The sequence below is a fragment of the Pogona vitticeps genome, chromosome 6 (assembly GCF_051106095.1).
Source record: "Pogona vitticeps strain Pit_001003342236 chromosome 6, PviZW2.1, whole genome shotgun sequence".
In the NCBI taxonomy this organism is placed as follows: Eukaryota; Metazoa; Chordata; class Lepidosauria; order Squamata; family Agamidae; genus Pogona; species Pogona vitticeps.
Window position 1 is genome coordinate 90,149,277 of NC_135788.1, and position 25,294 is coordinate 90,174,570.

Here is a 25,294-nt window from a genome sequence, read left to right on the forward strand (position 1 = left end):
GACCGTTGTACATCTTTCTTGCTCAACCACAGCACGCCAAGTGCAACATGGAGATAAATCACTAAATCTACATCGGAACTGCTTTATTAGAACAATCTGTGTTACTCCAATTCTACACCTACATGGTTGGGAACATTCTCCACTGGAAACAATGGGATCTACTTTTGAATAGACATGTATAGGTTCAAAATGTATAAACTTCAAAACAAAGCAAACCACCAGACATTTCAAGTGAAATAATACCTGAGTTAGAAAGAGCAAAAAAAACCAACCCTGTTTTTACTGTGACTGTTGTTTCTAGATTGTTACATTTTGTTAAACGCAGCCACTATGAAATACTGGAGTTCTATTCCAGGTGAACATGTGGTCCTCCATTTTTCGTTGCCTTGTTCATCCCATTATCCCTCACCACTGCATAGACTAGCTACTGCTGATGGAAGGTGGTGTCCAACAATATCTGGAGTTTTTATTCCCCATCCCATGGATAACTCTCAATTCTATCCCAAGGGAAATCAAAAGAAGAAGAAAACAGATCCCTGTTGAAGTTCTTAATGAATAACAAACCTGTTTAGACTGAGGTTATGCCCCACTGCTTGTCAAGATAACGAATAGGTAAAATGGGGCCACGCATGCTGGCTTTCCCTCCTTACTCAGTGCCAATCTTTACTCTTGTGCATTTGGAAAAGGTTTGTTGGGGAGGCATAGAAACAGTGATGGAGGTATAGGCTCCCAGGGAAGAAATGTACTAAATGTTGTAGATATAAATGCTGGAAAGGCAGAAAACCTGAAGGTGCAGGGCCACCTCATGGGACCTCACTACCCCATACAACCCAACATTGACTGTATTTATTGGGGCAACTTCCACATAGAGTTAATGAGATGGATTTACTCAAACATATTTGTATTCCTGCAGTCCCGATAAAGAAAAACAAATGAGGTACCTTGCTCATTACAATCAGCCTGGTTTTCCTCTGCAGTCTGTCCACCACTTTCTGTATCTTCACCCACATCATCCTTTTCATTCTGGAAATGGAAACACACCCAAGAAGAAGAATTAAGCAGGGGGGAATTAGTCTGAGATTAATAAAGTCTAAGAGGTGGGCAAAGCTGGCTGGTAATTCATCAAAATGAGGAATGGTTCAGGAAGTTGACAACCGAAGGTGGTGGCAGAATTGCCACTACCTCCCTCTCACTCTCTGTCGCCTGAGCCATCCATTGATGCTCCTGGCCTTTGCCTCTAGCTGCCTCTGCCACTGACACTTCTTCCTTGCATTCATGGCACTTCTCAGCCCACTGTTTGCACAATAGCTTGGCCCGGGGTGGGTGGGTACTCAGGGACAAGGTGAAAGAATGGCCAAAATGGAAGAGGACAGGGCTGCCTGTTGCTGCCACCCCTTCCCCTCCTCGTCCTCATGGTGTGGCATCATGGCAGGGAATGGGAGAATGCAGTGACATTTCTCTTCCTGTTTCAGGCAGCAGGAGGACTTGTCCCAGTGCTGGTGGCGTGCGAGCTCCTGTTTCAGTGGCTTGTCGCACTCTTGGCCCATGCGATTCTAATGGCTTGCAGAATCTGGAAGCACAGGCGTTCAATGTTGAAACAATTACAGGGAACTGAGATTGGTGTCAAAGGCTTCCATCCGTGGGCACCTGCTGATGGCTACACTCTATCAGGGTGATTAATCTGGCCTCGTTTTCCGTCTTCCTTGCTGCCACTGCTTGTTCATTTCCCCCCTCTAAGGAAGTGAGAAGTGACAGGAGCACAGAGCAGAAGCTTCAATCTATACTTTGTTTTGTCTCAGTGGTGTGGGTCCAAAGAGGTAAGTGAACGTACAGCACTGACTGCCATGAAGAGATGGGCTCCTTAGTAACAGGAGAGTTATAGTTCACATGCTTGATTCTAGGGAAGAATTTTTTTGTCCTTGTCTAGTTGCACAATGGTATACATTAGCAAAGTTTGGAATTCACTACTCAAAAATGATGAGTTAGCGCCTTTCTTGTATTCACTGAGATGGAACTAATATTAATACTGTAACTGAATGAGTGATGTGAACAACTGGTTCAGTTATTTTTATAGCTATTAAGGTAAAGGTTCCCCTTGACAATTTGTCCAGTCGTGTCCAACTCTAGGGGGCGGTGCTCATCCCCATTTCCAAGTCATAGAGCCAGCGTTTGTCCGTAGACAGTTTCTGTTGTCACTCCATGATCTTTCAACCTTGCAGCCCAGAGGCTTTCTGCAGTTTAACCCACAGCGCCACTACGTCCCCTATTTATTGCTATTCGGGTAACTAAATGATGAAGAGAGAATATTGTATAGTTAAAGTGTTGGCTCATACTGTGTCTTGTATCTATGCCTCATTCCATTTGCTTTCTTGCCATGTTTAACTATTTATGAAAAATGTGAAGTATAAAACCAGCAGGGCTGAGAGTAATTCAGTACTTCAAGGTGCTTTAGACCCCTGACTGTAAATGATTCCTTTTGGAAAATAACTTCCCCAGCATTTGGTTCTCTCCATTAATTCGGCTAGCCTAGCCTCTCCTATTCTGATATCCTCCAGATGTGTGAGACTACAACTTTCATAATTGTGGGGTGTTGGGATCTAGAGTCCAAAACACCTAGAGGACACCAGTTTCAGGCAGTGGGCTCCAAACTTCTCTGAGAACTGCCTCCCTTAGAAACTACTGTACTGCACATGGATACATCTACAGTTTTACATAAGGGTTGGCATGAACATTTCCTATCCCCCCCCCTCTCTGATCAATCCCTTTTATATTACGTCAATTAACTTGTAAGCCTGCAGCATGGATTGCTTTGATTTTTTAATCTTTGCACAGTGCCGAACATGTCTGAAGCTTTTATGGACCTATTATTTTTCATAATGAACTTGTAGAAGTGGTCTAGGCAACATACCTCCCGTCTTTCCAGAAAGCCCAGCCTGGAAAGGATGATCATCATGATAAGAAAGGGAACTGTTTTGTACCAAACAGCCACTCATTCACTCTCTTTTCAAGCTTATAACATGCTGTCCATAAATTGGATTTAAAAGCATTGTTGAGAGAGCAGAATTATTAAATTTAGAGATGTGCAGATTTGCCTTTTTTTTTTTGACCACAGCTCACAGAATTCCTCAGAGAAACAAAAACCAGAAATCTGCACACTTCTGATTGAAGTGAATACAATTCCTTCCTGTTCCACCATTTGCCCCTCACCAAACGCTCTTAATGACAAGGTTTCAATAATTCTCCATTACAAGCATTTTGCGGTTTTCCCCTACAGGCACCAAAATGCTAATGCAAAATCCTTCTCTGAAATACCAACATTATACCGACATAAGCCTGTTTTGTTTTTCCTGATTTCTTCCAGACATCCATCCCATGGGCCCATTACACAATCCCAAGAATTTCACATTAGTGACTCTTCTTTCAAGTGACCCCACACCCCACCCCTCCACACATATTCAACCAAATTCCTGTCAGAATTTTCCTCTGGATCTTGTAGAAAGGATGCTCAAAATCCCAGACTGGGTCTTTCATCTGGACCTGTTTAGATTATCAAAAGGGAAACTATACAGAGATGGTATAGTGGTTAAAATTCTGAACTGGGACTTGAGAGATTCAGGTTCAAATCCCTGCTAAGCTATAAACGTCACTGGTGAGTACGGGCTTGCAATTCTCCCTCAGGATGATGTACCTCAAAGTGTTGCTCTGAAAACAAAATGGAGAGAAGGAGGGTCCTGTATGCCTTGAGCTCACTGGAAAAATGGGATATAATTAATAAATTTAAAATAAACATTGAGAGAGAATCATACCAGGCTCTTTGTGGGGGATTCAGACGTGCTGCTGAAACTGGAGCGATTCATATAAGCCAGTGAAGTGCCATAGCGCAGAGTCTCATAAACAGGATCCACCTTTCCGCTGGGACCTGCTGATGAAGGAAAGATGGATTCACGGCTGGATCCTCCAACATGGAGTTGCAACACAGGAAATGGCTTTATACCAGCTTAGCCCAGTCCACTGTGATTCACTCTGTCCAGCAGCATCTCCCTATGCATTTTCAGGCAGGCAAAGATCTGCTTGCCTTACTCTGCTACTTGATCCAGAGCTTGAGAGTGATTCATTAAACATTTATTCCCTACCCTTAATTTGTAATTTCTTTTGAAACAATGACTTTAAAAGTTATTATTTTAATCAGTGCAACAACAGTTAATGTTAACAGGATGAATAATGCTTAACATTCCATGATGCAGCTATTATGTTTGAGAAATAATTTCTGAAACATTTGCACCATTCAAGGTCACAGTTTTTTATTCACCTGAGTTTTTTAATGTTTAAAATATTAAGTTAAGCTATTGAGCTTTTAAATATTTGAAATAAAATACTGTAATTAAAAGTCATGCATTACTGACAATGAACACAATGAATTGATTTTTTAAATAAATTTTAACATTAACAAGCTCTGACGGGAACCTTTTAACTGGAGACATGCAGGACATGCCGGGCATTTGTCTGCATTATTCCTAAGTACAAAATTCATCCTATTCCAGAGCTTCAAAACTGGTTATATTTCTGCCCCTGGGCAGCACAATTCCTAAAATAATATTCTGCAGAGCTCTGAGCCACTTGAAGGGGCATCAGCACAGAGGATGCGTATTCTTCCTGATACTGTTGGATTGCAGCTTTCGTCAGCTATCACCACCTTAGCCAAGGGGGAGGCAAACTGCAGGCCTACAACATCTGCAGAGCCAAATATTCCCCAGTCCTGAACTAGATCTTCTCTAGTTTTCCATAATCCCAGATGTTCAAAGGACTACATGGTTTTCAGTGGAGGAGTGGGATTATTCTGCCTCTTTTATTATACAAATATTCCACAACCGAGAGCCAACCAAATCATCTGAAGAAAGCAGCTTGGCTGACTTTAATTAATTTTTTTTTTAAAAAAAGCAGATTTGCAAGATAGTTCATGGAGCAAGAAAGATTTCCTGCCGTCTAGCTGTTACTCACTACCCACTCTCTAGCTACACCTCAACCCCTTTTCACAATTAGCTAGAACAGCCTGACAGTCAAATTCCTGTTCTCCCTCCTGAAAAATGCCTACAACTGTTATATTCTCAGGAGCTTTGTCTGCTGAGGTGGATCTGGGATGGCTCGTCTCTGAAAGCCCCTCTTCCAGACTCTGGAAGTAAATAGTTATTCACATTGAATCTCTTTCTCCAAAAGTGAAGATGTAGCTAAGTTCCATTTCGACTAACAAGGGATAGCTTCATTATTTTTACAGTGTCATAATAATTAGCAAATTCCTTTTATAAATCCAGGAATGTAGGCTAGCCAAGAAGAAAAACTACAGGATTCAAAGTGTTGCTTTGTGCTTCCACCTTGTGTGCTATTGTGAGCCTTGTGACAAGGATAAAGTGGATGTGAGGACAGCATTTTTGGGGCCATAATTCAATATATTGTATTATTTCGACTGTTTAAAAATGTAACTAAAACTACCTATCCATTTCCTTTTGAGAAACAAGCAAAGTAATTTTTTAAAAGTTGTAACTATAAGAATGATTAACTAATTTGCGGACCTTGGAGCTATAACAGTAACTAGGTATCTTAAAAAAATAATCTCCCAAGCTCTGGTCTTTTCTTATGGCTGAACAACTTTCCAGATTTCTACATGTCTGTTATCTTTGGCTTTCCTCTGGATTGTTCCATTCTCACCTGCAGGGGGAGACTCCTTGGTGGTCACTGCTGGCTGTGGCTGAGGTTCATGCAGTAGCATGGGAGAGCTGAGATTTCTTCGGAAGGAGGTTGCCTGCTGGGGAAGGTTAGGAGGAAGAAGGTGAACTGGTTTCCAGTATGAGAACATGAACCGATTTCATGCATGTTATGCTGAGCCCACAAGCTTTTAGCACACTGACTTGTCTACTGGAAGGGCCAAGGAGATACGTAAAATGCATGTTTTCCATTTTGTTTGATGGTTATCAAGAACCAATTTGTTTCTTTTCCCAACTATATTATGCATTTGACTCTTCTGCTAAAGCACTGGTTCTTAACCTTGGGTTACTCAGGAGTTTTGGACTGCAACTCCCAGAAGCCTTCACCACCAGCTGTCCTGACTGGGGTTTCTGGGAGTTGCAGTTCAAAAGCATCCGAGTAACAAAGGTTAAGAACCACTGTGCTAAAGCACCAGTTCAGTGTCATTGATCATGCTGGTTGGGAGCATCAGGGAGTTGTAGTAAGTCAATTTTCAAAGCTCTGATTTCCTCAGCCACTTACCGTCTTGCCTGGACACTGCTGATGAGAAACTTCTTCTGAACACCACAGATGCACACTAACTTTGCATGTCTTGCATCGCAGGCCTTGCTTGGAGTTTCCTATGAAGTGAAAAAAAGAAAACACAAGAGAACTAGAAAGTCTTTTGCAGAAGCAGTGGATGTGTGCATAGGTGCATGTGCAATTTGAGGGGGGGCAGAGGGGGGGGAGAAGAACAGCATTCCAGGGAGCTGTGAACCTACTCCAGGTGTCCAACCTGCTGGGTCTATTCTAGGGAAAAGGTTCAGCACCTTGTTCAGCTCCTGTAAAAGGCAGACCAAAATCCAGTGTAGATTCACAACACCCCTGAAACTAAAGCCACTACCTGCCACTGGACCACCTATGACAGAAGAGCCTCATGGAAAGGAAGAGGCTGACGTTACGTTATATCCGCCTTCCCTATTCAGGTCCCTTCCATTGTGCAAGGTTACAGCTTCCATTGTGCCATCCATAATGTCCAGGGACAAGAGAGCTCTAGTCCAAGACCCATGAAGGGTACAGGGCTAGGAAACGCTGTGTTATACCGACCTTTCCTAACTTAAAGCTCATGACAATGCCATAAACGGCTATAGAACGATAGAACTCAAAAAGGCTTGGGTGAGCCCCATGGGGCAGTGGTTAAATTGCAGTACTGCAGTCAAAGCCTCTGTCCATGACTCGAATTCTACCTTGATGGATGCAGGTAGCCGGCTCAAGGTTTCCCCAGCCTTCCTTCTTTCTGATGTTGTTAAAATGAGTCCCCAGCTTGCTGGGAGGAGGCAAATTGTTGTTGGCATAATTATTCTCTAAAACTCCCTGAGAGTGCTTTAGCACTCTGGGGCAGTGTATGTAATTTGAAACAACAACAACATTAGCCAGAATTAAGTTTGAGATGGGGAAGAAAGTTGCATTCAGACTACTTACCTACAATAAGCTGGTGGCAGATTTCACACGGGTTGTGTTTCTTGAAGACATGCTCCTGGAAGCTGTGAGTTTTCATGGGCTTGAGGGGTGCCAGAGACTTGTGAATTGCCCGGGGAGAGTGTTCAGCTTCAGTGGGGGCAGGCGGTGGAGACAGAGGTGGCACAGAATCTGGGGGGCTGAGCAGCACATCCGAGGGCAATTTGAACTCACTATTGGAGCGCAGGAAGAAATTCTCAACGCTTTTGCTCCGCAGGATGGTTTTCAGGGAGAGGGAGCGCTTGAAACGTTGTAGCTGGAGGGTGACAAGGCAAAGAGAAGATTAAAATAAAGAGTACTTGTAAGCAGAGAGGCAACGTCCGCGCAGCCATGAACACTGTCAACTTTTCTTTGTGAGTTACAGGATTTCTTGTGATACAACAGCAACAAGGATTTAAAGAAAAAACTATGTATAAAAGAAAAAGGGTGCAAAGTAATCCACATACATTAAAATCATCTTTAACAAGATAGGCCAGTAAGAATTTCCACTGCAGAGATAAAAAAAAAACTAAGACTGAGAGGTAATTGTCCAGTGTCAAGCAGATGATTCATAGCTGGGGAGAGATACTGATCTGGCACATTTTAATCCATAATGCTTGTAGTTAACCACAACAAGATACCACCTGTTCTTCTTCTTGGTGAGAGCCACACTGCAGCTCTTCCAGATTAAAACCAACCAGGACATCAACGATGTTGCTACGATGTATATACTCAGTGTAATCATGGGCTATATTGGATAGAATTGTAGACATTGATATAATCTGATCATAAAGTCCTGAAAGTGTATGCCACTGAAGCTGGCACCTACACAATACACCTTCAAGTGTAATTAAAGCAATAATACTTAAGCAATAATACTTAAGACAATAGGTTGGGTGCTGAATATTTGACTTTCTAGCGGTGCAGTATTCCCTTTTTGGGTCCAACAGGAGCACACAGGATTGCATGAGGCAGCATGAGTATGCATGCCAGTTGCTGGAGAACATACGTAAGTGAGAGGGTACTATTGCTTGTAGGCTTTCCACAGGCACCTGGTTGGCCTCTGCCTATTCCCAAATGCTGGACTTGATACATACTTAGTCTGATTCAGCTGCACTCTTAGCTTCCTGTGATGACTCATTTGAAAAATCAAAGTGCCCAACCCAGTTGCAGGGTTTTCCAATGTGTGAATCTCAGAGAAGTAGGAGAAGAGGCCAGGCCAAAGAATGAAGGGGTGAGTAGCACTGTGGCCCATTTGTCTGCTATAAAATACAATTCTCCCACTGTAGCTTCCTATAAGGGTGATATACTCATGTATAACTTCAAGTGAGAAAAGATTATGGTGGAACAAGCAAAGAGACACGTTACACACTAGCTTGGTTGACATATGTATTCTTTCTGCCTGCCTTACTGTGCAGATAACAATAATAAAAAAACAAGGAAGACACAGCCAAGAGACACCAATTAACCACACTTGGGCAGCTCATGTGCCTTGGGGAAAATGGCCAGCTGAGTTTAGCATTGGCCCATTGCTTTTGCCATAGGGAAGAGTTTTAATGTAGGTTTCCCTGGTTTTAATGTAGGTTTCTGCCATTCTCAAACAGTCCTAGGCTCCACTCGCTGCCCTGGATCATTGCCTAGTTCAGCAGCTTAGCTGGTAAACTGTCTCAGCCCAGTCTGTACAGCATACGGCAAATATACCAGTGGAGTCGTCATTGTTTAGTCGTTTAGTCGTGTCCGACTCTTCGTGACCCCAGTGGAGTCTAGAGCCAGCAAAAGGGAATAAGGGGACCTAAGATTATATGAGCACTTTGTTTGTGGAAGAAAGGATGGGGGTAACTAAGGTTTATTAATTTTTTAAATTTTAGTATCAACCTCTAGTGAGAATTGATGTGGCTTTTAAAATTGATGATAGTGATGATTTTTTAATTCCATCTCTGTTAGGATTGCCAGGTCTCAAGGCACTGGCAGAAGTCTCCGCTAATTGCTGTGCTTCTTGGAGTCTCCAGAGTGGAAGTCAAGTCTCTGCATGAGCTGCACTAGAGGAATAAAAAAGATACTTTTTTGTGTGAGAAATGGCTTTAAAGCCTAGACATCCTTTCTCCTCCATTCCCTGCTGGCATCAGGGCTTGCTAGCTCAGTACGAAGGTGTCTGTCTATGTTCTTGTGCAATATTAGTGCACTTAAGACAAGGAGCATGGAGAGGAGACTAGGGAAGAGCTGTTAGGTGCCTGCACTCAGGCACATTTGGAGCTGGGGAGAAATGGAGCACCAGCACCAAGCGTCACGAGCCTTCTTGGCCAAACCAGCAGCAGGGCATGGATGGAAAATAAAGCTTCTATGGGCTGGCTATGGGCATCCAGTTATAGTAGACATTGTACTAGGTGCGCTGTAAGTAAGGCCATGTGGGATGTGAGCCCTTAGTAAGAGTAGCTGCAACCACTGCACATCCTGAGTGCATTTTTCACTTTCCTACAGGGATTTTGGCAAGTCTTTGGTACCAAGTCCCAAGCTTCAAGTTCAAGTCACTATTAAAAACTAGCTTTTTTCCCCAGAAAAAAGGGAGGGGTGGGTGAGTTCTGAGTTGCATCTGAGTCATTGAAAAAAAACACCAACCTGAGTTGAGTTACCAGTGCAACTTAAGTCCAACTTGATAGTGAGTCTCATAACTCGAGTATCTATCCCTGCTTGCTTATGTACATTTCCTCCCAGCTCTGCACTGTCGTATTATCTAGATTCTGGGCCCATTTACTTAGATTCCCTTTGCACCCATTTTCACCATCAGCTGACCCAATAGCAGTTCTAGCTGCCACTCAGTCCCTTGTGATATCACAGGGACCTGCCCCATGATTTGAAATTTTGGCCCTGAAATTCTAGAGACCAAGTGCAACCCTAATTAAAGAGGTAAGATCATTATAACTTGCAAGTGGGTGGTGGAATAACAGAAATTAGAAAAGTTACTGGCATGGCTGGGGGATTCTGGGGGATGTAGTCCAAAAAATAAGGTTTCCCATTTATTGGGGAAAAATATCCTGTAGCCAACTCATTCCAGCGCCTGACAATGAACACAAATATGGCTAACATCACACAGTTATTTATTAAATAATCACTATTAACATTAATTGTCAGGTGTGTTTGTTTTTGATAAGAGGAGACATAGTAGATATTTCTTAGAAAGAAAAGAGAAATAATTGCTTTCTTAATACTTTCAAAACTGGCTTGGGTGTCTGTAGATTTCTTTTGTCTGAGGTATTTGTTTTTCTTGCCCAAACTACTTGCATGCAATGGCTTTGTCCAATGCTTTGGTGCTGATAAAGGAGAATGAGGGAGACCAGCACAGTGTACGTAGTGGTCAAAGGCTCACATCAAAACCACAGGGATGCAGGATCAAATCCCACTAAACCATGGCCTCAGGGCAGTCCCATCTCTCAGACTAACTTACATGCAAAGAGAAGACTGGAATATGCTTGTGCAGAACCATTTGGGTGAATTGGGCTGTGTGGTGGGTGAGAGGAGGTAAGTAATAAGGACACAAATTAAGTAAACAGGCTCAAGAGCAAACTGGCATCTCTTAAATTGCACAGGTCTGAGAAACAAGGGTTTGGATATGCACTGATTTTTTTAAACAAACAAACGTTCAGAAATACTGTGCCCCTGGCCACCCAAGACCTCATGAGTTCAACACCCAAGGGGTCAAGGTGGTCTATTCGTCGTCTAGTCGTTTAGTTGTGCCCGACTCTTCGTGACCCCATGGACCAGAGCACGCCAGGCCCTCCTATCTTCCACTGCCTCCCGTAGTTGTGTCAATTTCATGTTGGTTGCTTCGCAGACACTGTCCAGCCATCTCATCCTCTGTCGTCCCCTTCTCCTCTTGCCTTCACACTTTCCTAACATCAAGGTCTTTTCCAGGGAGTCTTCTCTTCTCATGAAGTATTGGAGCCAAAGTATTGGAGCCTCAGCTTCAGGATCTCTCCTTCCAGTGAACACTCAGGGTTGATTTCCTTTAGAACTGATAGGTTTGTTCTCCTTGCAGTCTAGGGGACTCTCAAGAGCCTCCTCCAGCACCACAATTCAAAGGCATCAATTCTTCGGCGGTCAGCCTTCTTTATGGTCCAGCTCTCACTCCTGTACATCACTACAGGAAAAACCATAGCTTTGACTATTCGGACTTTTGTTGGCAAGATGATGTCTCTGCTTTTTAAGATGCTGTCAAGGTTTGTCATCGCTTTCCTCCCAAGAAGCAAGGTGGTCTACTTGCCCCCAAACAGAATGTCTCTAATTCAGCTTCTAGATCAGGGGGTCATAAGGACTTTTAAGACTCATTACACATGGTACTGTATGGAAAGGATTGTCATCACAGTGAAAGGGAACCTCCATAGAGAGAATGGTTCTCTCTCTCTCTCCCCCTCCCATCCTCTTTCTCTGCATCTGCTTGTATGAATCAACTATTTATGCTTTGTAGTTAAGTTTGGGGGGGGGGGGCATAAGAGTTATACACAGATTTCAAACTACATAGGAGTCCAGCGCCCCTAACCCCAGTGTTCATGAAGAGAGAAGTCTCTATTAGGGTTATATTAGAGTCATTAGGAACCCTTTATTGTTCAGGCTAGCAGCCTGTTATTAGTTTCAGATGATCCACTGATCAATTCTCCATCAATGACAAAACAATGACAGGAGATTATTACCTCTTGATAGTTGGAAAACTCCCTTTAGCTTTTCCAATATGCCCAGCAGAGTTTAGCAAAGGGGACCCCCTCCATCTCAAAGTGAGAGAGGGCTGAAACAGTTTGGAATAAGCTTTGAAGTTAAAAGGAAAGAGAATAAGAGATTTTGGATCTGGGATTCAGGTCCCAGTGCAGGGTTAGAAACCACTCTGGCAGCTAATAGGGAGTGTGTTTGCTGATACTAAATAAAGCAAATATTACAAAAGCATCCTAAGACTCCAGTACACTTTCAGCCAAAGGCAGCTAAATCTCGTAGTGTCCACTTGGAGCTTCTCATTGCTTGGGGAAAGCAGGGGGAGCTTAACAGTGTTAAAACCCGAAATGGAGCAATTTACTACAAGCTGCAATTGCTGCACTTTTTAAATTCTGAAAGCTGTTTGCAATCATCATGATTTTCATCATGTCCTTTTTTTGGAAGCTGCTTACTATTATGCTCATTTTAACAGACTGGAAGCAGACAATGAGATCAAGATAGGATGGTGTATCACTGGCGGCAGATGAGGTTCAGGACAATCATGTTAGGAATATTTGGCATTTACACTTGAACAGTGCAGTGGCCCAGTGAAGAACTTGTGACTACTGAAAAGGAATAATCATCCTGGAGTCTAGAGACCCTAGGCTTCTTAGATCTGCCCACCTGTGGTCTATTCATGCTCAGTCATAGATTAGAAAAAAATAGAAGAGAAATATGAATGGATTTAGATAGCTAAAAAGAAGGGCAAGGCAATTTCCTAAGATATCATTTGAATCTTATCCAGACACAGTGCGCAGGGAGGGGAAGAATCCATTTACCACAAAGCCAATCACCAACCAAGTATTTGGAATATGTTCTCCAGCTAGGATTATTTTATTCTCTACTTAACCACTCCCCACTGCCACCAGAATGAAACAGACTGTATAACAACTAGAATCTGCCAGAGTGAGAAAATTTCTTTTCATTTTTTCTTTAAAAAAAAAAAAGATATGTGCCAGAGACAAAAGTGGGTTGTGGGTATATACATATTCAGCAGCAATCTATTCTCCATATCATGTTTAGCTGAGACAAACAGCTATAATTAATTACAGTATAATGAATCGTTTTAAGTACCATACAGTAGTTTAAACTGTTTTGAGATTGCAACCGGCATTACAGCCGCTTTATTACCCATACTTCACCCTTAGATCTTTGGATAGGGCAGCACAATAGAAATGTTGCAACAAAATAAAAATAATGTTGTCTCTAACCTGAGCTGGGGAAAAATGAAACCTTCAAAATGATCGTGTTCATTCTGTTTATTCTCAGAGGCACTCTGTATTGTTGCAGCTACTTTGCACCGGGTCTGGGCCAGAACTTTGGGATGCTCCCTTTTTTACTTTTTGGGGTCTCTGAAATTGACATGATTTTGGAAAAGTCTTTTAAAATTATTATTATCACTTCTAGAATCTCCCTACAAGCTTAACCAGATTGGGGGGGGGGAAGGGGGGGAGTTTTCCCAAGCTCTAGCCATTTTTCCAGGCTCTGCTTCTGGCTCTTCAAAGTGTCTCCAGGGCTGAAGTGAATAAGAAAAGCAGGAGGAAGCGGGAGGCTGAAGGTGAGAGAGAAGGCGTGCACGCCACTTTTGCTGCCTCAGCGGGGGACCCAGCTGCCCTGGCCGTTGGCGCTTAAAAGCTTTCAGCTCCACTTACTGCTGATGAGCTGCCGGAACCACTGGAGCGAGAGAGACAGTGCCAGGTTCCGAGACCTCACAAACTAATGGAAGCCAGGACACCTCACAAGGCTGGGAATTGGGATCCTGCTAGCTCAGTGAGGGTCCTTGCAAATGGCAGCCAGGACCAGGGCTGAAAACGGTTACTTCTCCGGAGTATTAGCCATGATTGATTCTGGGAGATGTAACCTAAAAAAAAGGCATGGGCCAGCGCCTATTTCGGACCTGAGCCAGAACCCTGGAATTTGTTTGCCTTTGCATGGACTACGAAGGCACCAGCCAATTCTGTTGCGTGATTATTCCAACAGTTTAGTGCAAGGCGGACAAGCTCTGGGGCTCCAGGAGGCTGATTTGCCAACCCAGAACAAAATACAACCTGAAAAGAACAAAACCAGCAGTGGCTGGAAGTCCACATCCAGTTTGATCAATATACTAATTTTTTTATGTTAGAAGGTTTTTAATATTGTGTCCCCTTATTGGGAGAAAGGCAGCTGATAAATAAGACAAATAAATAACTAATAAATAATGGTTGGCAGTAGGTTGCAACTGGTTCAAAAGGTTCCTGGAGATGTGACTTTGTTGCACATAAAGCTAAAACAAAACACATTTGCAACTGGGGTAGGTTCTAGAGGCCAGTTCCAACCTCAGGGGCTGCGCAAGTTCCACTCCCAAGTCAGTCTCATGACCTGATCATGGGGACAGGTGGGGTAGGAAGACGTGGACCACATTGGAGGGGACAGCCAGGGTGAGGCATAGTGAAGTGGATCTGGGCACGATCGCTTTCAGAACGTATTTCTTTATATGCACAATGAACGTATGAAACTCACTGCCACAAGATCTTGGAATAGTCTTTCTTTAAATGGCACGCACGCACACACCCACATACACACACAACTGAAATTCTCAGCAATAGGCCTACTAATGGCTCTTGGCTAAAAAGTCTCCATGTTCATTGGCACTATACCGCTGAATAGTGAGGGAAAAATATGTCAATACTTTTGAGATTCTCTGTGAAATGATTTCTTACTCCTGAGAAGCATGGGGAACAAACTTATACAGTATCAATTTTCAGAAAACTGGCCAAAGGGCAAAAAAACCAAATTATTACAGCACTTCAAAGATTAATACATTTATTTTATTATCAGCTTTTGTGGATCAAAACCCACTTCTTCAGACACAGGGATGCAAATAAGGCCCTATAGACATCTCCCCATGACCAGGTGAGGTTACCAATATATAAAGTGACAATGGTGCGTTAACACAGGAATGGAAGTTATTTGAAAACTCCTTAGAAAGTGACATATTTGTGATTCTTATGCCACACTTTGTATGTATGAAATCATGCCACATTTAAGAAATATAAATGGCTAAAAATATGTGCAATTGAAACATGCAGATGAACAAGCTCTAGTCAAGGTGGAAAATGAGTACAAGTATGCCTAGATTAGGACAAGTGCAGAAATAAATGTATACATTAATGAAAATTCTTGTGAACAGTTTATATAGCAACAGGTGTCACTATTGTGTTCTGTGCTATCAAGCTGGAACGGATGTATAGCCACCGTTATAGGGTTTCAAGGTAAGTGAGATATTTAAGGAATGTTTTTTACCAGTTCTACACCCCCAGTGAGTCAGGATTCAAACCCTGTTCTTCAGATTCTGAGTTTATCCACTACACAACACTGAGAATCCCAGTGTCACTATTAGGTATGCAAAAAGATAGGCTCTCCGCTTGGAAGAATTACCTTTTCGGCTACAGTTTCTAAAATCTCATAGCCAACATGGCTATGATCATTATTGGAAACTGTTTTTTTCCTTAATCATTTAATTTTATTATTTTGACTGAGGGATGGGTTTCTAGAAGAAAACCATGTAAATGCTTTGCTGAAAAGAGGAAGAGGCAATTTCAGGGAAGGGACAATGCTTGGAACATGACATTTTAAAAGACACCTTTTACATCACTTATTATTTCTCACCAGCCAGACTGCAATTATCACCGTGGTTGCTTTGCCTGCCCAAGTAATTTACTATGCTGCACATTCTTAATGCATTGTGTAATCATTATCAACAAGACAGAAAAATACATTGTAAATATGTTCTGGTTCTTTTTAGTAGTCCGTTCCCATATTGCCACTTTAGAGATATTTATAAAACCACAAAAATAAAACCAAAGAATACGTCTCTTGCCACAGAGGACTGCTAAGAGAATGGCATAAAACCTGAAAAATTATCAGTTCACATGCCTCTTTAAAAAAGTTATTGGTTCATCCGCATAAAATGAACTAGAAAGCAACTAGGAATTGCTTGTTATACAAACGTTACTTAACCATCTCTTGCTACACCCATAAAGTAATTTTGTAATTATTCACTACTTTGCTCGACACCCAAAAGCAACGAATTATAGTTTACAACTACACATGGGAGATTCGTATTCATATCCTGTTGGATACAAATATGAACCTCAGCACCACAGGTACCAGGGTGGTCCATTCCTGCCCCCCAGAAACAGCACAATCCATTTGCCAGGCTCCTCACAGCACATGAGTCTGTTGGTGGCAACATCACGTCAATCATGCACGTAGTCCTGCCAGCGCTGGCCCACCTCTCTCCTCAGCTCACTACTCAGAAACGGAGTGGGGAGACTCATCTTCCTGCCCCTTCGCCAGAATGGTGATCTGAGAGGAGAGGCAGGGAAGCACCAGCAGGACTACATGCATGATTGGTGCGATGTTGCCGCTGACACACGTCTATGTTGTGAGGAGCCCAGTGCGTGGACTGGGCTGGTTCTGGAGGAAGGGAACGGACCATTCTAGCACTTGTGGTGCCAAGCTTCCTATTTGTATCCCCTGGTAATCTCCTATATCTATTTACAATCAGTTACAATTATGTTACATGTATATAGTTATGTCAGTTTTGGGTCCAACATCATCCACAGCTCTCCCATTCATTCAACTAATGTGTGAACTCGGAAGTTCAGAAGAAAGCCTGTTCTTCCACAACAGACATTCCTTTTCACAGGGGGGAGTTTTGCTGTTTGCATGGAACTGAGGGCATGTCCGCACTGGCAGAATACCTCACTATTTGGATCACTTTTGGTGCTGGTTGTTTCTCAGCCTCCACATACGTTTTGACTTAGTGATTCATCCTGCCCCTTTTTACAGCTGTCCTGTTCCTTTTTGGCACAGCAGTAGAGCTACACGACTGGACAAAAAATTGTCAAGGGGAACCTTTACCTTTACCTTTCTTCTCACAGACCAAGAGAAACAAGTAATGACACAGATAGCCAAATTTTTAGTAGTAGCATCTGCTGATGGGACCACTGCTTTCTGAAGAGGCTGGTTGTACCATAATTTGGTGTCTCAACCTCCTGTCTTGGGTGACGCTGCTGGGAGCCTGGACTTGTATGAGGCTCATATGAGGTGGTGCCTTCTTTTAGATGACTTGAACCCCTCAGTCATGACCAGCACTTTGAATTAAGCCTGGAAAAGAACTGATAGCTGTGATGGAAGAATTATATGTTCCCTGTAACCTTTCAAATTAATTTACCCTGTAACCATTTTTAAGTGGATGCTCAAGAGAACAGTCTCTAGACTCTCACTTGAACTATATGAGTAGTTCGTGCTGCCAAGTTCTCCCTTTTTCACCCTCTGTGATGATCGTAGGAACCAAGACACTACAGCGGGAAAAATCTAATATTTTTTGACATGCAGCTCCAGCCTCCAGGAGCTATTTTTAACCAAACTGCTGTGAAAACAGCTTGGCAAATAGAAGTCTCATTGGCGACTCAGCTTTCAGCTTTTCCAAAAAAAATCTCCTCCGCCCCTGTATTTATGAAGCTGTACAGAACGTTAAGCATCCTGCCCATACCCCCAGCTGCTCCCCCACCCCCATTGTGTTTCCTGCAGACACTTCAAGTGTAGCTTTTACAACTTTGGGTTTATCTTTAACTATTCTTCCCCAATTTTCTGCTACCATAATGACCCTGTGCTTGGCATACTTACTCTTTTTGGCGTATAGCTGCCAGAAATCCACCAGAAACAGGTTCTGGGAATTATATTAACTGAAGTAAAAACAAAAACCTCAAGATGAAAACCACCCTGAAAGCCAAATGGACTGGTAGATTAGCCTTTTTGTCAATAATAATAATGGGATGTTGTCTTCCACAGCACCAAAATACAGCAAGCTGGCTTACAGAAGAAGCACAACAGGCTGTAAGGTGCACAGCTGTCTCCTGTCATCTTCCAGACTCTGCTTCCTTAGGCATCTACCTCACTCTGCCTAATGATTGGGTCGGATTTGCTGAAGCTTAATCTAGACTAGTGGTTCCCAGCTTTGGGTCCTTAGATGTTCTTCAACTTAAACTCCCAGAAGCATTTACCACTAGTTGTGCTGGCCAGGATTGCTGAGAGTTGTAGTCCAAGAACATCTGGGAACTGAGAAGCACTGATCTAGAGCACTGGTTCGTAACCTTGGGTTACTCAGTTTTGGACTGCAATTCCCAGAAGCCTTCACCACCAGCTGTCCTGATTGGGGTTTCTGGGAGTTGCAGTTCAAAAGCATCTGAGTAACAAAGGTTAAGAACCACTGATCTAGAGAATATGGAAGTACTGTCATGGAAAGACCATTGCCTGAGTGGCATGGGTATTCATCCCCAAACACTCTTGAATCTGGTCCTGCTCAGGATGGTCAGGTGAAATCAGTGATTAGGAGTACCTTTTACTAGTTCCACTTTATCTGTTGTCCCTGTCCTTTGCTGGAGAAATCAGATTTGGCCTTGATCATTCATGCCCAGGATTTTAAAATATCTTCCTTTCCTTTCTCTACAGCTCCTAGAACTAGCTGTATTGTCTAGGGAATTCTCAAAGTTGTGGACCAGAAAGCTATGCTATGATTGCGTATATCCTAGATTACTGAAAGATGCTGTCCTTAGAGATGGCCTTTAAATGGTTCATAATGCTCCTGTCGGGTTTTTGAACAGAGCCCATTTTATCAGAGCCAAGTCGCATTACACTGATCTTGTGCCAGCTGTGTAGATTGTCACCTTGCTTTGAGGCTTAGTTCAAGGCGGTGGCTTTGACCTTTAAAGCCCCAAATGTTATTGAGACCAAAATATCTCAAGAACTGACTTCATCCCAATCAGATGGCCTGAGAAGTCTGTTCCATCTTGAATGCTGGAATTTCTTGTAGAATGTCCCTCTGCTATACAAGAAATTTGGGAGACACATCCATGTTGCCTGGGGATTCTCAGAGTCCTATTCCCTATCCACCACACAGCAAAGCAAAGCAAAAAGAAAAGAAAGCCCTCTCCCTAGCTCTGCACAAACGAAGAAAAGACCAATGAATTTTCTCAGGTAGGAAAGATGCTGACGTGAAGGAAAATTGCACTGCTCTTTACCCCAATCTTTCTCTTTCTATTATGTCTTCACTTCACATGAAATTTCCTCCCGCAGGGATCAAATTGTTCATTCCTGAAATTGCCCATTTTCCTGCTGCAAGGCAGCAGAGGTCACGGGGTCACAGTTTCCCCTACTATGGTGAGGTGCACAGAGTAAGCTCCAGTTTCTCTCTAGGTACATGTATTCATATAGGTTTGCACATGTATATATTATGCATATCTCTCTGGGCGTCTTTTTATATATATACACAACACTGTACAGAGAAAGGGAATTAAACCCTGCTACAAACCCAGATGTCAGCTCTGCCCTCACATGTACTCTGGCAACACAATTACAGGCCCCAACAACATCACACATAACATCAGGGACATGTTTACCTGTTCCTCTGCTAATGTGATGTCTGCTAACCTTTGCCGATAATGCCCTTCTGTGCTCTACACAGAACAAACAAGACAGTCTCTGCACAAAAGAATGATTGGACATAAATCTGACATCAGGAATGACAATACACAAAAACCTGTGTCAGAAGATTTCAATCTCCCTGGACACTATCTGAATGATCTGGAGACCCACTGAAAAGGACTAAAAATCAATCAAGGCTTCTTAAGAAAAATAATTGCATGCCGGCAAGTGAATTCTGACATATGATGGCTCTTTTCAGGATTTGCCTGGTACAGAATCCACAGAAGTGGTTTACCATTCTCTTCTTCTGGGGTGCCCTGGGTCTGTGCAGCTTGCCTAGGTCCACATAGGCAGGCTTTTCTCTCAGGAGGCCTAGTGGGGAATTGGATTCCTAGTATACCTGAACCACTAAGCTCTCCAGCCAGTCATTGCAAAGTATGAAACTGTACACTGATTCATACAGTTTGCCTCTCATATGCCAAGTATGCTATTATGACCTTGTAGACCGATAATTAACATTATGCCATTGCTAATGGATAGTCACTTCCTCAGTTATCTGTATCCTCATCTTGTCACAGGGCCAGGTGAAAATATGGCATATAGTCTCATTCTTCTATCTGAGGAAGTAGACTTGATCCACAAAAACCCACATTAAATTTTGGTTGTTAGTCCATGTTGGTGCTGCAACGTTGTTACTTGTTATTGGTTTTTGTTTTGGTTGTTGTTTTTTTTTTGTCTGAGATACTTGCACAGCCAAACATGGTTACTTCTTTAAAAATGAAAGTATGCCTTTGGTACTGCAAGAAATTAACTACAACTCATTGCAGAATGAATTCATTGCAAGAATTTATAGTGACTAGCTCATATGGCAGAAAAGAATTATATCAAGTAGTGTAGCTGGTATTTAATGTTAGCAATGCAAAGCAACTAAGTAAAGTAATACAACGAGCTAAATGGTAATACATTATTTAATGCAGTTTAAGGTGACTAATGTAACCACAATTAATGTAACTAGCATTAATCAAATTAAGCTAGTTACTTCCAAGTTCTGTCCATGCCCCTAGCCATCTATTCTGAATGATCAAAGTAGTTACTTGTTAATGCCCTTCTGTTCTTTCCCTAATTTCTTTCATTTGTAGACAAAGTCCCCTGGATGCAAAAAGCACAAAGTTTTAATCAAAGTTATTTCCCTCATCATTAAGACTGTGCTGAATTGCAGTCTACATGATCATTTGTTTCCTTAGCTTGCAGACTGAGCAAACTTAAAGCCCAGGGGATTAGAGTTTAAATGGGCCAATTAAGAAATAAGAGAAAACTTGAGGTAGACAGAAACAGATTTCTTTTAAATCCAAGGTGGGGAGGAAAACTCAACATCCCCTACCTAATGAAGACTGAACAGTCTCATAAACCACCAGAAGGGAATAAAGCACATTTCTAATCCCACCTTCCCACTAATGAGCCCAAGGCACTGTAGGTAGTTCTCCCCTCTTTAACCTCACTACAGCCCTGTGAAGGAAGTTAGGCTGAGACCCTAGGACAGACCCAAAGTCACCCCATGAACTTCCTGGCCAAGTGGAGATTTGAACCCAGATCTCGAGTCCTCCTATGCAAATGGCTCTAACCTATACAGCTGAGGTGGGAGAAGAAATCAAGGATGGGTGGTGGGTGGGCATTGATCTGCTCCATCCCTCTACAGTTGATGCTCTCCTGGAGGGGAATGTATGGTTGGATAGCTACAACAAATGAGGGGAGCATTCATGTTAGGAGAGAGGATACACTGCAACATTTTGTTGTAGATCTCAGGAGTCAATGTCCTCCACCATCTCTGATACCAGCTGTTTCTGAGCTACTTCAGCAATTGCCACATCATTTTGTTCAAGGTAACTAACTTTTAGCTTCGGGTAACTCAGACTGTGCTTGGAAAGTGTGGCTCCTCAGTGCTCCACCTGAAAACGCCAGCTTCTTCTTGTCATGCCCAATGGCCCCCCTCCTTTGGCATTTTGGCCTCTACCTCCATCTCTGTCAAAATTACTAGTTTTCCATTTGCACCCATGTGTAAGTTCCTCTAAGCTCCCCTCTCTTTCTGCCATCACTTTTTAATTGTCAGCTGCTTTTCTCGCAATGCACAGTTCACGAAAACAAAGTAGATGCAAATTTTCTTAAGGGGGGGGGGACAGAAAAAGTGAAGGGACACAGCCCAATGATCAGCAAGGACAGGAGGTGGAGCTTGGGTAGGACTGGAAAAACAAGCCAGCAAATAAATAATGGACACAAACAATTTCCCCATATTTTTCCAAGGTTTGGGCTGAGATGGTTCAACCATCTCCTGACAGTACTCTGTTAAGAATCAACACACTTCTCAATTCTCAACTCAAGCATTCTGCCTACATTACTTCTTGGGGATCTGCATTTTGCATGGCAGGAGCCTAGGGTACAATCAGGTGGGAAAACAGCTTGCATCCTGAACCTCTTTCGGCAGGATCCAGTGCAAGCTATTTCCTGGAGACCAGATGACACAGGGGAGATTGTGAACCAGCCAGACCCTGCTGTGTGCCTGCACAGGACCGTTTTGGTCCAGTGGCAGGGCTACTCTTTATTTTTTGGGTCAGGCCGGGGCAATTTGCACACAGACGGAAGGCCGACGGTAAGGGCGATTGCTCTCAGTAAAGCAACCATTTTCAGCACAATCAGACGCAATCCTTTTTCATCATCTGATTGCTCCCTAACTCTCTTTCAAGCCCTGCAATCAGGCTTTAAATTAAGGCAGCGCTCTCCAGAGCTTATCACCAGAATCTGATTTGAATGTAAAAAATGTTGCCCTAGAACATTTGTTTCCAACCTTGTGGCCACAATGCTTTTAGAATACAACTCCCAGAAATCCTGTCCAGCACAGCTAGTGGGAAAGGATTTGATGAGTTTTAGTTCAAAAACATCTGAGGTCCCAAGGTTGGGAACCACTACCCTAGAATGAATGAATGAATGAATGAATGAATGAATGAATGTTATTATATGATGATGTTAGAGCAGATCCTTTGCATAGCAAAACTCCCCAGTCCAATACTGGGCATATCTACTTTCAGAGCTTGCTATTTTTAAGTTATTGTCTGGGACTAGAACTTCCAGCACTCTCCAGCAATTAACCTATCAAAGCCCTAAAATGTAAAGTTAGGAAATATGTTGTGACAAACCCAGACCTACTGGGATCTATCACACAGTTACTAAGCTGCCACCAACCATTCCCTATAATAAGTCACACAGACCAGGGATGGATTTTTAAACAACAAAAGAATAAGGTTTATTTTAAATACAAACAGGGTAAATAAAACAATCAGGTGAATAAAATAAAGTAACGTGGCTTATTCCCACACACACAAGCATACAGTTTGGTTCACCTAGAACCTTTAACTTAAAGCACAGACCCTGAACCCATCAGTTCTGGCTAACCCACAGACACCTGAACCTTTCAGGCTGGTACTCTGACACACAGTAGTACCCTGTCAGACACCCAGACTCCCACAACAGCTTCTTCTTCCCCAGCTGCTGCTTCGTCCCAACCCAGTGTCTCACAGTCTGTCTCAGCATCTACTCTTCACCACACAGGCATCACATATTTATACAGTACAGCCCCTCCTCCTGATGTCCCGCCTTCCACTCCCCATAGGATGGAACTTTCCCTCCAAACCCATGACAGACAGGTAACATCAGTGCTGTTATGTAACACCTCCCCTCTTTAAAAGTTGTTTTGTAGGGGGAAAGCTAAAAGTGCTTTTCACCAAAAAAACAACCTGTATAAAACACACAACACCAATTATACCTACCATATTATACTTACTTACATTCTAAGTTAAACATTTCAAATAGGCATTTAAACATTTACCATATACATTACATCAATTTACCTTTATTAATACAAACCAATTTAAAACCAGGTACATTTTAACTTTTTGTTTTCATTATATACATATAGTCCATGTTCTTTCGCCGTCTTCAGTCTTCAGGTCTTCTTGATAGGGCGTCAGCAACACAGTTCACTGACCCTCTGACCACCTTCACTTCAAAGTCATAGTCCTGTAGGTTTAAAGCCCACCTCATAAGTTTGCTATTGTGGGTTTTCATTGTCTTTAACCATTGCAATGGTGAATGGTCAGTACACAGAATAAAATGTCTTCCCCAGATGTAAGGCTTGGCCTTCTGGATCGCGTAGACTATGGCCAAACACTCCTTCTCCACGGTTGCCAAATGTCTCTCACCTTTTTGAAGTTTCCTACTCAGGTAGGACACTGGATGCTGGTCACCATTCTCATCCTCCTGGCACAGAACTGCTCCTACCCCGCTGTTAGACGCATCGGTGTAGATGATGAACTCCCGGTCGAAGTCTGGAGCACGCAGGACAGGATAGTTGATTAACGCCTCCTTCAACCTCTGGAACGCCGCCTCACAGTCGCTGGTCCACGGGATGCGGTCATCAGCCTTCTTCCTCGTCAGATCGGTCAGCGGAGCCGCAATCTCGCTAAACCTCGGGATGAACTTTCTGTAGTAGCCCACCAACCCAAGAAATGATTTGACCTTTTTCTTGGTGTTGGGTCTAGGCCAATCACGAACTGCTTCTATTTTGGCCTCCAGGGGTTTTATCATTCCTCCCCCTACCATGTGACCCAAGTATTTTATTTCTGGGCTACCCAGCTGACATTTGCTGGCCTTTACTGTTAGCCCTGCTGCACTTAACCTCTGCAGCACTAACTCCAGGTGTATCAGGTGATCTTCCCAGGTATTACTGAAGATCCCTATGTCGTCAATGTAGGCCACTGTAAAGTCACTGAGCCCTGCCAAGGTCTGGTCCATCAGCCTTTGGAATGTGGCTGGTGCATTTCTGAGACCAAAGCTCAGGACTCGAAACTCATAGAGACCAAAAGGGCTGCAAAAGGCAGTCTTCTCTTGATCCCTGGGATCAATTCTTAATTGCCAATATCCCTTTACCAGGTCCAATGATGAGATGAACCGACAACCCCCTATGGTTTCAATCAGGTTGTCTAGCCTGGGCATTGGGTAGGCATCAGGAGTGGTTACACGGTTTAATTTCCTGTAATCGACACAAAACCTAATGCTCCCATCAGGCTTGTCCACAAGGACTATCGGAGAGGACCAAGGACTAGAAGAGGGGACGATTATGTTCTCCCTCAGCATCTCGTCCAGCTCCTTCCGCACCTTGTCCCTATAGGGTCCCGTTACCCGGTATGGGGATACTGCCTGCGGGGGTGCATCCCCTGTGTGGATCCGATGCATCACTCCCTTCACTATCCCCGGCTTGTTGGAAAACACCTGTTGATAGTTACTAAGCAGCATTTTTAGTTCTTGCTGCTGGCCTTGGGTGAGTGCAGGACTGATCTTTACCTCCTCTGGGTTGTATTTTACTTCCCCTCTACCCTCCCAGAAGGGTAATTCAGCTTCCTCACTCTCAGCTGCTTTTATCGCGAATAAAACCCTCTGTTCCCCTCTGTAGTAGGGTTTTAGGGCATTCACATGAACCACCCTCCTTGCTTGGTTCTCCTCCTGCTCTATTAGGTAGTTCAGGTCTGACATCTTGGAAATGACCCTATATGGTCCTGCCCATTTGAGCTGCAGTTTATTCTCTCTGCAGGGCCTAAGCCAAAGCACTTCCTCCCCTGGGTCAAAGTGCCTCTCTCTAGCTTTGTGGTCATACCATGTTTTCTGTCTGACCTTCTGAGCTTGCAGGTTTTCTGCTGCCAGCTCTAGATTTCTCCTTAGGTCATTCATCAAGGTGTCTATGTATGTCACAACGTCTTGTGGGTCATCCTGGGTGATCTGCTCCCAATTTTGTTTGATCAAATCAAGGGGCTCTTTCACCCCTAAG

At 43.1% G+C, this 25,294-nt stretch overlaps 1 protein-coding gene across 4 annotated transcripts in view; it reads right to left on the reverse strand.

The window, feature by feature from the left end:
- STAC2 (SH3 and cysteine rich domain 2) overlaps nt 1-25,294 on the reverse strand; it is a 54,800-nt gene that overhangs the window by 16,990 nt on the left and 12,516 nt on the right. Inside the window, exons 2-6 of one of the 4 annotated variants that reach the window (XM_073004213.2) lie at nt 7,201-7,492; nt 6,262-6,359; nt 5,704-5,797; nt 3,807-3,919; nt 942-1,023 (exon numbers count right to left, since the gene is read on the reverse strand). In XM_073004213.2, coding sequence (XP_072860314.2) covers nt 942-1,023; nt 3,807-3,919; nt 5,704-5,797; nt 6,262-6,359; nt 7,201-7,492 — 679 coding nt within the window. Of the gene's footprint in view, nt 1-941; nt 1,024-3,806; nt 3,923-5,703; nt 5,801-6,261; nt 6,360-7,200; nt 7,493-25,294 lie in introns of all 4 variants that reach the window. The other 3 variants (XM_073004212.2, XM_073004211.2, XM_073004210.2) reach the window with 3 other exon arrangements.